A 14,625-nucleotide genomic window follows, 5' to 3' on the forward strand; every position below is an offset into this window, starting at 1 on the left:
TAGTCAGTCTTTTACAATATATCTACTATGTTATTGTTTTTCATTAGTTACACATGTACAACCTATACTGAATTGCTTATCTTCCCAGTAAGGGTGGGTGACAAGGGAGGAAGGGAATGAATCTGGAATTCAAAGTTTAAAATCAAATGTTTAAATATATATATAATATTATATATGTATATATACTATTATTAACACTATTTTACATGTAATTGGGAAATACAGGCACTGTGGCATAGAGATCCACCATACCCTACTGGAAAAGTCGAAAGTGGTATGGGAGAAAATATGGGAGATAGCAGATTGGAGGAGGGGATATCCTGTGGGACTGCTACTTTGGGGTGGTGGGTAGAGGAAAAACGGGGAGAAAATTTGTAACTCAAAATCTGGCAGAAATGAATGATGTAAATCAGAAGTTAATAAAGCATTTGAAAAATGGAAAAAAATAAATTAAAAAAAGTGCCTATGTCTTGGGCGACAGGGATCAATCAAATGCTACCACACTTAATTGTTTCAAGCTTCGATGTAAAAAGGACCATAGATCTAGTGAAAAATGGAGACTGGTGGTTCATTCTTTGTTTTCACTTATGAAGCCCTAGTTTCCTGACTTTCATTTTACATTGGTTTTTGGGTTTGGTGTTTTTTTTTGTTTTTTTTTTTTTTTTGGTGAGGATGATGGGGAGAGAGAATGTAGTTTCACTGGTATAAGGAGCTCCCGGTGAGGAAACCCTCTCTAGAAGAGCAGATCAGCAATTGTTCTTCTGCTTATGATTGTAGAGAGTTGATCCAGACATGGAAGGGCCAAGTTAAAGGCAGAATATGAACCTAGATGGTCCATGCTTTTATGAAAAGGGTCACTCTTGAGCTTACACCATACCTCCTCTTCCATCTAACCATTTATAGCATTTGAACCTTAAAAGAGAGAAGCTTTTAAATTTGTTGTTCTGAAAAATTTTAAGAGCTGGATTCCTCTACTATTTCAACCAAATGGAGTCCTAGAATCATTGATTTGGAGCAGGAATAGACCTCAGAGATCATCTGCCTCATCATTTCATAGGAAAAAAAATGAGGCTAGAGAGGATTAGTGATTTGCCTAGGCTCACACAACTAGTGAGGTTCTAACTCAGCCATGGAACCCAGGGATTTCTGGCTCCCATTGCTATGTTTCCCCACTATACTTTATTATTGTGCAGGAATAGGAATAAACAGTAATACATGTCGGCCACACAGAACTGAAGCTCAGTAACTATAACATAAGGTACAGAGACCCCTAGTGTTTGATTGAGAAAGTACGAGTAGCTCTTATCACTCCTTGTCTGGCCTCTTTGGGGAGTCTTAGGACAGAGAAAGTTCAAGAGACCGTGTACAGGTTACGTGTGACTGTTGTAACTCCTATGCCAGACTATATCAGTTCAAATTCCAAGAAAAGCTGGTTCTTCCATATTAGTGTTTAAATGCTTGAGGATGAAAAGTTCTTAACAGTAATGATAATAATGAACATTTATATAGCACCATGTCAGGCATTATGTTAAGTGCTTTACAATTATGTCATTTGATTCTCACAATGACCTTTTGAAGTAAGGTATTATTATCCCTATTCTACAGATAAGGAAACTGAGGCAAATGAAAGTTAAGTGACTTGCCCAGGATCATACAAGTAGTAAGTGTCCAAAGCCAGATTTGAACTGGTATCTTCATAATCCCAGGTCTAGTGCTCTGTCCCCTGTATCCCTTATCTTCAAAATGAAATTATGAAGATCCAAATAAGCTAATTATGATGAGAAAAAGGAGTTGTTTAAAAAGTTTCATGTAGTTGCTCAAGAAACTTAATTTTTTAGTAAGACATATAAATGTTGGAAACAAAAGCAGTTAATGTCAATTTTTGAGCTAAAAAAAAATGACTTACAGGGATTTAAAACATACTGTGTTTCCCCGATAATAAGACACTCTCTTATTAATTTTTTTGGACAGAAAAACACCAGAGGGCTTATTTTCAGGGGAGGGCTTATTTTAATGAACATTGACAGCAATTTTAATAAACAGGTAAATGTGAACAAAAAAATGTACCTTTATTCAATAAGCAAATCACTGGGGAAGAACAGGATGACGCTCTCACTGCTGCAGCTCTGATTGGATGCAGCTCGGAGCGCAGCATGCGCTTTGGGTGGGGTATGGTGCATACAGAGGGTACCGTAATGTAGCGTGTAGCACAGGGGATCACCTTCAGTACAGTAGCAATCTCAATAGGGCTTATTTTCAGGGGAGGGCTTATTTTAGAGGAATCTTACACAATAAGGGGAGGGTTTATTTTCGGGTTAGGTCTTATTATTGGGGAAACACGGTAAGATGAGTAGGGAAATATGAGAGTTGCTACATTCTTTCGGTGAATTTAAGTTATCAGGCCTAGACAAATTATGTATCAGGGAAACGAAAGAATTGGTAGATAAGATTGTTGAACCTTGGTCAATAATATTTGAAATGAATGATCTGTGGAGGGGAGTGAGTAATCTCTGTTTAGAATTGAATGGTATTTTAAAGCAAAAAGCATCATTAAAAGTGTTAAAAATAAGGGGCGGCCAGGTAGCACAGCGAGTAAGAGCACCGGCTCCAGTGTTGGGATGACCTGGGGATCGAATCTGGGCTCAGACCCTTAGCACCCACCCAGAAACACCTGACTGTGTAACCTTGAGCAAGTTACTTAACCCCAATTGCTTTAAAAAAAAAAAACTGTTAAAAATAAAAGAACGTTCATAAAAAGTGGAAAAAGTCTCAGCACCAGAGAAAGGTTGTGTTCTATTTTTTTTTTTTAAGAGAAGAGAGAGAAGTCTGGCAGCCGTATGACTGTGAACTTGGATTACTGGCAAAATTCTAGAATGTATCATTAAAGGGGTGGCTAATGATCTTCTTGTTGCTGCTGTTGGTCCTTCGTTCTGGAAGAGGACCATTACATCAGGAAAGTGATGCCATGAACTTGCAAGGGAATTGGATTTAAGTGAGGGAGGGCTGTGCAAAGTCACCAGTCTCACTTTTTCCTCCAGAGCCATCTGGATCCAGTGGTGAGATATAAATCAGAGCGACTAAAGATGGCCCCAAATTCAGTGGGAGACTGCCAACCTTTTTAAGCTAAGGTCTTTCCCAGGTCTCAGTTTCTCAATTTGTCTGAGACAATGCTTGTTCAGTTATTAAGACTGAGTAAGATATGAGGCAAAGAAAGGCCTCTTTTACCTAGTCAAAAAAAACAAAACAAACCTCAGTCTGGGAGGGGAAGACCTTCAGGGTTTCTGGCCAAAACAGAAACAATTGTTATTTACTTTCAGTTAGAGTAATTGGGGCCCAAACCATGACCTTTGGGCTAGATCTGGGACCTATTAACCGTTGGCTAATCAATGAGAGCTTGAGTGATTTGGGTTTAAGACTCGGTTCTTAAGAAAGAAATCTAGCCCCTAAACTCCAAGATACCTTAGAGGTTTCAGCAAATTACATTCCTTTAGGCAGATAAGGGTATGATACCTTAGGAGGACAGTGGGTGAGGAAGAAGGAAATGGATAGGGGAAGATAAAGGGGAAGGGAAAGGAAGAGGAAGGAGAAGGCAAAGGGGAACAACCACAAAAAAACCATGGGACAATTAATATATGAGGATATGTACCAAGTGATGTGGACACAAATCTTCCTAGGGAGTTATGTCTCTTAAATTCTCTGGTAAATTGCACAAGAATGGCCTTGAATTACTCTTTCAAATAAAGGATCAAAGATAACATAGAGGTACTAGTGGGTTTTTTCTTGGGATTCTACAGGTGAAGAGCCAATTTAGATTTCATAAGAGAGGGGAAATAAACTTCTAAGGCACAAAAGATCCTACCAGGATTATTTTAAGGGCTTTACTTAATAATATAGCTATGTGTGAATGTGTTCATTTACATATTTAAATATTCACTTATCTTCCTCCAAGATGAGGAAGGAAAGTCCTTTTAGTTGCAAAATTCTAAGAAAAAAAATTATGAAAAAAATTTTTGATTAAAAAAAGCAAAATATGACCTTATACACATAACAATAAGTATGGTATAATGGAATGGAAAGCCAGTTTTACAGCCTGGGAGAACTGGTATTAAGTCCAGCCTCTGACACATACTGGCTATGTGACCCTGGGCAAGTACTAAAGAGTACAGAACTTCTTAGTGCTTTAGGAAACTCTCCAAGAGCGTAAGCTATACGGAAGTTGCTAGCCTGCATTGGTAGAGGAAATTTCCCTACTGGGAGTATTCTTTACCAATGAAAACATAGTCTTAGTCCCTATTTCTATTCCTACATGCATATTATGAAAGGTTCATAGAGACCATAAGTCAACCATTTTGAAATGAATCATGGTAGACTTAGTGTGAGTAGACCCTACAGTATTCCCCTGTAAATAATGTAAGTTCCTTGAAAGCAGGGACTAGCTCAGTGCTTGGCAGTAGATAGTGCTTAATAAATACTGATAAACTGATTGATTTGGAACTTTATGATTGACTATGCCTAGTGAGTATCACAGAATGGCAGAATCACAGTAGCTCAGATTTGGTAGCAACCTCAGACACCATTCAGGTCAACCAGTAGAAGAACAAGAATCCTCAACTTAAATGACAGATGACCTCTAGTGACTTTAAGTGACAGATGAGCTCCATACGATCCTATGACTTCTAAGGAAGTCCTTTCCACTTTTAGGTAGCTTTAATTGTTAGGAAGGTTTTTTTATACTTTAAGCCAAATTCTACATCTCTGTCACTTTCACTAATTGTTCTTGCTTCTGCCCTTGGGGCCAAACAGAACAAATCTAAGCCCTCTTAGCATCCCTTTGAAATTCTTGAAGGCTGCTATCCTCTCCCTCCTGGTGTTCTAATCTATAGGATAAACATATCCAGGTGAAGCTAGGGATAGAGTCCTGGGTCCGGAGTCAGAAGATTCATTTTACCAAGTTCAAATCTGGCCTCAAACACTTACTAGCTGTGTGACCCTGGGCAAGTCACTTAACCCTGTTAGCCTCAGTTTCCTCATCTGTAAAATAAGTTGGAGGAGAAATGGCAAACCACTCCAGTATTGTTGCCAAGAAAACCCTAAAATGGGGTCAGAAGAGTCGGACACAACTGAAAGTGACTGAACAACAACAATAACAAAAAACATATTCAGTCAATTCTCATATGATATTTTCGTTAGGCCCTTTAATATCCCAGTCACTCTCTTCTGTCTCAAGTCTCCACTTGACTTGATGCACTTTCTAAAATTTAATATCTAAAACTGAACACAGTGTGTCAGATGCAGAATACAGTGTGATTTGCACTTTCCTACTCCTGCACATTATGTATCCCTAAAGATAGCCTAAGATCACATTAGCCTTTTGGGGCTACACAATATCACACTGTTGACTCACTGAGCTTGTAGCACATTAAAACCTATAAATCTTTTTTATATTAATATGTCTCACCATGCCTCTCTCATCTTCTGGTTGTGGAAAGAATTTTCAAAATATAAGTTTAAAGCTTTTCATTTATCCTTAAGTTTCTTTTTATTAGATTTAGTCCATTATTCTAGCTGCAGTTAACTGGGCTGTGGTTCTCCTTGGAGAACTGAATAAAGGAGTTGGAGAAGTTGTCTTCATCATTTATCTAAAAACAAGAAAAATTATTTGATGGGTCATTTGTTTATCTTGCCTTATAAGGTGCATGAATATAAGCAAACAGATCTTCACTAAGTTAGTCAAAAAAGATGACCCCTGATTTCCCTTCCTACTCTAAATATGTGATATCAATTTTTACTCCAAAATGCTTTTGTAGGGGGTGGGGATGGAGTTTATGAAGAACTTGAAAGGATACTTTTTTTTTTTTTTTTAGCAATTGGGGTTAAGTAACTCGCTCAAGGTTACACAGCCAGTTATTTTGTGTGGGTGTTAAGTATCTGAGGCCGGAACTGATCCTGACTCAGGGGCCAGCGCTCTTACTCACTGTGCCACCTGACTGCCCAAAGTTTTTTTTTTTTTTGCTTTTTTGGAGGGCAATCAGGGTTAAGTGACTTGCCCCAAGTCACATGGCTAGTTTTTTGTGTTAAGTGTCTGAGGTCGGATTTGAACTCAAGTCCTTCTGACTCCCAGGCCGGTGTACTCACAGCGCCACCTAGCCGCCCCTTGAAAGGATACTTTTAAATGGAATCCTCACCCTTTCTGTTGATAGGCAAATTTCTAATTATCTTGATTTCTCACTGGGTTGGCTTAGCCCCAACTAAAAATTCATCTTTTACAAGAAACTTTACTTGTTCACCCTTATTGCTAATGCTTTCCCTCTGTTAATAGTCTCTAGTTTGTCCTGTATAGATCTTGTGTACACAATTGCTTTCATGTTGTCTTTCTCATTATACTGTGATGTCCATCATGCTTGTGAGGGACTGTCTTTTGTCTTTCTTTGAATCTCCAGTGCTTAGCATGGTGTTTGGTATACATTAGGCACTGGATAAATGCTTATTAACTAATTGAATGGTCTCAACGATAATTTTACTCACTCAAATACCTAGCAAATGCTTACCATGTAGAAAACTTCTTTTTTTTTTTTTTGAAGGGGGGAGCAAGGTAATTGGGGTTAAGTGACTTGCCCAAGGTTACACAACTAGTAAGTGTGATAAAGTGTCTGAAGCTGAATTTGAACTTTGATCCTCCTGACTCCAGGGCTGGTGCTCTGTTTGCTGTGCCACATAGCTGCCCTGCAAAAACTTCTTTGATACCGAGGATACAAAAATTGAATGTCTTAATCTATGATCTCAAGGAATTTCTAGTCTCAGAGGATAAAGATAAGAGGACACAATGATAATAAAGGAAAAAATAATTAATGTCATATGAGAGTGAGAGCATTATTACCATTCAGAGGAAGAAGAGATCACTTCTGTTTGGGGATATCAGAGAAGGCTTCATGAAGGCAATGACATGTGCTAATAAGACTCATCTTTTAAAAAATTATATTTGCTACCAGAACTGTCCAAGATGATCTAGTGAATACAAGCTTCTTTTAACCATGTTCCAAGTATTCCATGAACTTGTAATATTTTAGCTTGGCAGATCATACCCCATAATTTATATAATAACAGGCCATCCTTCTGAAGTACAGGAAGTAAACATATTGATATATAGAATGAAAATATGTTTTGATCCCTTTTGGAGGAAAGTTTAGCTGAGGACAAATCTATAAATCATTGTCAATAGAAATGGGAATTAACTTGATGAAATAATAATAACCTTGCATGAGGGAAGTTAGCTTTACCAACTTCAAAAAGTAAGGCACACATGCCTTGGTCAAGAAAAGAAGAGACCTGCAGAGAAGGGAAAAGAGGAGGACTTAAGTTCATGAAAAGAAGGCATCTATACACATAGAGAGTTTTCGAGGCAGAAGAAAAGGCTGCAATTTGTAAGGAAAGTATTTAGAGGAGATAGAAAAGGACTATGTGACCTTGATCAGGGTCACACTGAACATTTTTTCTTTGGTTTTGGACAATTTTATTGGGGTCACAGGGTCGTAGATTCAGAAGGGACTTCAGAGACCCTTCTAGTCTAACCCTCTCATTTGATAGATGAGAAAGTGAGGCACAATAAGTTAAGTGGCTCCCCCATAGTGGGATAGAGCTACTGGTAGCTTTTGTTTTTTTTATGCCATAGCATAGACATTTTCCAATATGCACCCTTACCCTCACTGCTCTCCCCAACTCTTGCCATATATAGACATTTAGAAAATCTTTCCTTGTAACAAAATAAAGTTGCAACAACTAAGTCTAATAGTTCATGTAGCATTCTATAGGGCAACTAGGTGGTGTATTGGATAGAGCATAGGACTTAGAGTCAGCAAGATGTGAGTCCAAATTCTGCCTCAGACACTTACTAGTTGTGTCATCCTGGGTAAGTCACTTAACACCTTATCTGTAAAATGAGCCAGAGAAGGAAATGGCAGACCACTCCAATAACTTTGCCAAAAAAAAACCCAAATGGGATCACAAAGAGTCAGACATGACTGAACAACAACAAAAACATTCTATACCTGGAGTCTCTCACCTCACCACCAAAAAGAGAGAGATGTGAAATCTACCCATCTGAGCCAATATTGATCATTGATTTTAATCTTAGTTTAGTGGCCTTGTTTCTAGTATAGTTTTCCTTGACTTTATTTTCGTCATTTTGTTTATTGTTTTCCTGTTTGTGCTTTCTTTACTCTTTAGCAGGTTTTTCAGAATACTTCATGGTTGTTCTTTTTTGCTAAACAATATTACATTATGTTAATATGCTACCATTTGTTTAGCCATCCTCTAATCCATCGTCATCTACTATCTTTCCAGTTTAGGGCTACAGCAAAAAGAGCCATGACGGATATTTTGATTATATATGGAACTTGTCTTTCTGTGTTTCACCTCCTTGGGTTATATGACCAGCAGTGGTATTGCTGAATCAAAGGACATGATATGAAGAGCTTAGCAAATCTTCTTATTTAATTCCAAATTCTTTTCCATTGGACTGGTCTAGCTGGGGGTACGCAGATGTTTCTATTTAGGCAGTTGGAGTAAGGGAGTCTTTTTAGATTGTAAGTTCTTAGAAATGAGAGCTCTGAGAAAAGAGATAACTTGCTCAGTTTCCCAATCGATGAAATGGGAAAATTAATGCTTACACAATACCTTCCTTGCAGGGTTATTTGGGAGTTTAAATTTAAAAGTGTGTTAAGGTGTTCTGCAAACTTTAAATCACTAAATAAACGTCAGTTATTATTATGATAGTCATTTCCATGATAACTCAAAGAGCATGAGCCTCCTGAGTCAACCCGAAATCCTGCATCTAGAAAATCAGAAAACCAGAAAACCTCTGTATTCGGAACTTTGCAATTTTCCTCTTTAAGGGATGGGAGGGGAAAGAGGGGGATCACCACAATGCCAACATTCTACAAACAAGAAGAAAGAGGAAAAGTGAGCGAGGAAAGAAAAATACATACCTACCTGTTTAGTTTTAGGTATTTTTTTCAAACTACAAAATACATAGATATCATTGTCCTCTGTTATTTTCTCATGGTAAGAATGTATTAGAGGAATCCTGTCTTCTGTCATATTAATTCCTGTTTTATCTTGGCTTTGGAAATATTTGTTTCTTTCCTACTTATACAAGTGATTTGACTACATAAAAGATCATTATGGAGCAACTGGGTATGTTCTTTAAGGACCAGAAGACCTTACTTTGGGAGTGGAAGAGGGGCCCACCTGGTGGTCTGTCAGATCTTGGTTCAGGAATTACAGACTGACCTTAAACGTTTCTTTTTCTGGGCCTAGTTCCTTTTAACCCTGTTTTGGTCCTGGGTAGAGTTTGGGTTTAGAATTGTCTCTTACTAAATAATGTATACATATAATATGCAAGGTACAATGGGTAGGTATGTGGTCAGAAAGGTGGGGGCTGCTCCTTTTATGAGAGGAGAACAATGGAAGAATCCCATCACCACTTCCATGAAGCTGCCTCTCCATGCATTCTCCCCTCTATTACTGTTTTTATACCAGGACTTTTTCACTGGTTAGATGTGGCATTCAAGACACTTATAATGCTGATTCCAGTATGTGTCATGGTAACATATATAAATGGCAACTTAGAAAATACAAAGATTTCCACAGGTGAATAGAGGGGAAGGAGGGTGATTATGCATTCCAGACATGAAGGATGACATTAGTAAAGGCAAGAAAATATTGGAGGTGTTCATTCAACAGTGAATAACCATATATTGCATGAAGGGAAATAGTGAGAGATAATTCTGAAAAGGCAAGTGGTAGTTAAGTTACTAACTAACTAACTAACTAAGGGTGCCCCCTTACATGACCTCATACTCTGGGAAAAAGAAAGAGATTATGTTGACAGCTTTGCTCAGTTCCTATAGAGCACAGTATCAAGTTATTATAGAAGTCTAGAGAAAATGAAGGTCTGAGTTAGGTCCATGACTGTGAAAGCAGAGAGGAATGTGAGTGAATCATCAGAGATAAAATTAACAAAATCTGCAGCTGGTTGGATGGGGTGGGGTGGGGCATAAAGGGAAAAGTACAGAGACCAAATCTTTAAAAATTATTCTCATTGGGGAAGAATTATGTTTTTAAATGATTCTAGTTTAAAAGAGAATTTGAAAGGGGCACTGAAAACTGAATGCTTATCGCGACTTTTGTCTTATGTTTCTTCATAAAGGATTTCAGACAGAAATGATGCTGCTAAAACTTATAAGGCCAATACCTTGGATAACCGACTAACTAATAGGTACAAGTATTTACTAACTTTGGGAAAAGGTTCAAACACACAACTTTTCTCAGACTCACCTATCAATGTGGAAAGCTCCATTCTTCCTAAATAAGATCTCTTATAATTCATGTTTCCGGTAGATGAAGGTTCAAGTATGAATGACCTTTATTTCAGGTCCATGACCAAAGGAAAAGGAAAACTTTGTGGGGTCTTTGGAAATCAAGTGAGCCCAGCTCTGGAGCTCATTACATTTACCACATGTATATTACTTGAGAAAACATTCTGGCAGCAAGAGTATTGACAAAAAATCCTGTAAATGCAGATTTTACATTCTCATTACCAAGAAAAATGATTGAACACAGCTGCACAGCAAATAAAGCCATTTGGTGAAAACAGAAGCAGCTTTTTTTGGGGTGGGGGAAAAAAGACTTCTTTGGAAATTCTCACAAGATACAGCCATGATAGGGAGGCCACCTTTGGTGGTAAATAAGTATTTACCTAAATACTTGTGCTTTCCTCTTTCCTCCACTCAAAAAATTTCTAACCTGTCATTATATTGAACAATCAAAATAGGAATGATTACAACACAGATGGTATTAATTATTCTTTATTACCACTTGTTTATTTCTCAAACTTTGATGTTTTTTCCCCATCAGAGGCTTGTCCACATTCAGAACATCAGAAGCAACAAAGCCGTATGTACATTTCTACTGAAACTATATTTTAGAGCACAATATCTTTGTTTCTCTGTGTGTATGTTCAAGGTACTGCCTACCCTCACCTTCTACACTAACTTTAGACCCACAGTATAATTTTTGTATTCCTTTAAATAAACATGAAATCTGGGTTCTATGTCTTCCTATTTGTGTTCTCTCTCTCTCTCTCTCTCTCTCTCTCTCTCTCTCTCTCTCTCTCTCTCTCTCTCTCTCTCTCTCTCTCACTCACTCCTCTTCTCTCTCCTCTTCCCCTCTCCTGCCCTCCCTTTTCTTCTCCTCTCCTCTGACCTCCTCTCTTCTCCTTTCCTCTCTTCCCCTTTCCTCCTTTGCCTTCCTCTCCTCTCTTTTCTTTCACTCCCCTAATTTTCTCCTTTTCTCCTTTCCCTCCTCTCCTTCCTCTCTCTTCCTGTCAAATCCTACCTCTAATACTTAACTACCTGTGTGGCCTTGGGCATGTTATTTAACCTCCCAGAAACCTCAGTTTCTTCATCTATAAGATGAAGGGCTTAGACTAGATCAGGGGTGGGGAACCTGTGGCCTGAAGGCCACATGTGGTCCTCTAGGTCCTCAAGTGCGGCCTTAATAAAAGAATTTGTTCTGTAAAACTTGAACTCAGTCAAAAGGCTGTACCCAAGGACTTAGAGGGCCACGTGTGATCTCAAGGCCAAAGGTTCCCCGTCCCTGGACTAGATGGTCTCTGAGGTTCCTTCCAACTCTCTATCTATGAGACTATGAAATGATGACCCCTTCCCATTTCTTCCTTACCCTTTTCTACTGGTTGTTGTCTGTTGGTACTTTTCAGCTTCATAATGTTCCTGGCCACCGCCACCACCTCCCTCCTGTTTGACTTCACTTCCCTGCAATTCTTTTATTAATAGAAATGGGGCTCCAAAATCATGGTTCTCTAAAAGGGAGAATTGCATTTAGATAAAATGGGTATTGCCCAAAAATATATGAATGAAAGATATGTAAAGATCTTGTCATGTCAAATTTTAATCCTCAATATTAATCTATTTTCCTTCTTTCCTTTAAAACAACAAAACTTTCAATGCTTAAAAAACATGAAGATTATATGATAAAATGTAAACTTTTGTTGTGAATTTTACTTTTAAAGGAATTTTTATAATTAACATATAAAAATTAACAAGCTATTAAGATTATTTGTGTTTATCCCCTTGTTCACTTTTTACTATTTTTGTGCATTGATTTTTTTGTTGTAGATGCTCATTTAGGGCATCTTTCTCTCACTATCCAATATCTTTCTCTCCCCCTCCTCTCCATTCCATAACCTACCCTCATGATGATTTCCAATCATGTTTAATGTAGAGGTTGGGGGGTGAGAGAGAGGGTGGATTTAAAGACAAGAAATAAGGATGTCTTGCTTCATCTTGGCCTCCTTGCTAACCCAGTTGTTACTATCAGCCAAGACCTTTTCTCTCCAAGTTCCTCAAAACAAACAAAAAATGCAAACCTTTTCTTTTTACATACAGACCACCTGGAGCTTCTTTGAAAACCAGTACCACGACAGGCATCACTGCTTCTGCCTCTCCTGTCCCAACTCCCGTAAAGAAAAAGAGGTATTCAGTGTTTGTTTATCACTGGGAAAATATTTTTCTAATAACTTAGTTGTCCTTCTAAATCTAAGTACTTCTCTACCTGGCTGTGTGAATTGGGCTTGTTGGGGATGGATGTTTAAAGTTTGTCTTTGCATCTTCTTCCCTCTCTTCTTCATCCCCAATTTCTTTATTGTTGTAGTCTTCCATGTCTCCCAAATGCCCACCCATGCCCTGGCAATGACCTACATATTGCTGCCCTCCCCATTTCCTGCCCAATGGGAGGAAGTATGGCATCATGTGAGGAGCACTATACCATGAAGAAAAACCTGAGTTCTAGAGCAATCTCTGTCTTTAGCAATGTGAAATTGAGTGTTTCATTGACTCTTCTGGGCTTTAGCTTCCTTATTTGTAAAATCAGCATGTTGGATTTAGATTAGATCTCTGAGCACCATGGCATAGGGGAATAAACAGTAGCTCCAGATTGGGATTCCTTGAGTTCAAAGCTTGCCTTTTATGCTTACTATGTGAATGACCTTAGACAATCAATAATTAATCACTCAACATGTCTTTATTGTCTATTAAGTGCTAGAAACTAGAGATATAAGTACCAAAGAATGAAAAAAATCTTTACTAGTATTCTACTTACATTCTAATGGAGACAATAAGTACATTTAAAAATATACAGCATAAATATAGAGTTAATATATGCATACATATAAATATAAACACACAAAGTGGTCACATATAAGGTTTGGAAGAGAGGACATTGGCAATTGTGGAAGATCAAAAAAGGTTCCTATCAGAAAATAGTGCCTAAGATATATCTTAAGGAAGAGAAAGCCTTTATGAGATGGATGTAAAGAGAGGTGCATTTTAGTTCTGGGAAGAGAGAATGAAAAGGCACAGGGATGGGATATGGACTGTTGACATTGATGGCAAGTAGAGAAAAGGTAAGTTTTGAGGGCTTGTGGAATGCAAGTCACTTAATCTCCTTGGGTCTCAGTTTCATCATCTGTAAAATGGGGAAGGAGGTTGAACTAGCTGACCTCTGAGATACCTACTAGTCCTAACTCTATGATATTATGATGCCTTCTATTCAATTAAATCTTCGATGTAGCAAATTAATAGCTATGCTGGAAATAGAATTCACATCCTTTCCCTCCTAATGCATTGTTCTTTGCCTTACACCATAAATATTAATAGGAACCTTCTAGAGACAATGCCCTAAACTTCAAAACAACAGTGATAGTGGAAACAGATCATTATTTCATTTTAGTAGGGCAGAAACTTTGGGTGCAAGTAAACCTTTCCTAAGAGCCCTTAAATGATACTACCTAAGTAGCTACTTTCTCTGCCATGTGTAGACGGCTAGTTTTGATAACTATATAGAGAGGAATCTTGGGTAAAAATTTCTGTATTTCTGTGATCATTACCATCATTTTCTCTGATTAGGTCCTGCTTTTATAGTAAGATGGGGATAAGAAGCTGGACCTGTAATTTCATTTTCATAAAAATTTCCAGGGGTGGCCAGGTAGCACAGCGAATAAGAGCACCAGCTCCAGTGTCAGGATGGCCTGGGGATCAAATCCGGGCTCAGACACTTGGCACCCACCCAGAAACACCTGGCCGTGTAACCTTGAGCAACTTACTTAACCCCAATTGCTTAGGGGCGACCAGGTGGCTCAGTGAGTAAGAGCACCTGCTCCAGTGTCAGGATGACCTGGGGTTCAAATCTGGGCTCAGATACTTAGCACCACACCCAGAAATAACTGGCCATGTAACCTTGAGCAAGTTACTTAACCCCGATTGCTTTAAAAAAAAAATTCCCAGTGATGAACTCCCTCTAGCAATGCAGGTTTGAACCTTCTCTAATAGTCTTAATTGACTTGGTGAAGGTCATATAGCCAGTATTGTCAGAGATAAGACTTGAACACAGGTCTTCTTGACTACAAGGCCAGCTCTCAATTCATATGCCTTTGCTACCTTTGATAAGACCCATTTTTCCAACAGGTTTGTCTAGAACAATTAATAAACCTGTAAAGCCAGAAAAGAAGAAAAGACTGAGGAATTCCATGCTATAAATACAACAGTACAG

General features: G+C 38.3%; 1 protein-coding gene across 1 annotated transcript in view; it reads left to right on the plus strand.

Annotated features, from left to right (window-relative positions):
• SCEL (sciellin) overlaps positions 1-14,625 on the plus strand; it is a 147,051-nt gene that overhangs the window by 41,355 nt on the left and 91,071 nt on the right. Inside the window, exons 5-7 of the mRNA XM_069062662.1 lie at positions 10,208-10,276; positions 10,915-10,953; positions 12,465-12,551. Of these exons, the coding sequence (XP_068918763.1) occupies positions 10,208-10,276; positions 10,915-10,953; positions 12,465-12,551 (195 nt within the window). The remainder of the gene's footprint in view (positions 1-10,207; positions 10,277-10,914; positions 10,954-12,464; positions 12,552-14,625) is intronic.

Source organism: Petaurus breviceps, unplaced genomic scaffold (genome assembly GCF_028583685.1).
Source record: "Petaurus breviceps papuanus isolate PSGF00001 unplaced genomic scaffold, PetGlider_PUasm1.0 90491, whole genome shotgun sequence".
In the NCBI taxonomy this organism is placed as follows: Eukaryota; Metazoa; Chordata; class Mammalia; order Diprotodontia; family Petauridae; genus Petaurus; species Petaurus breviceps.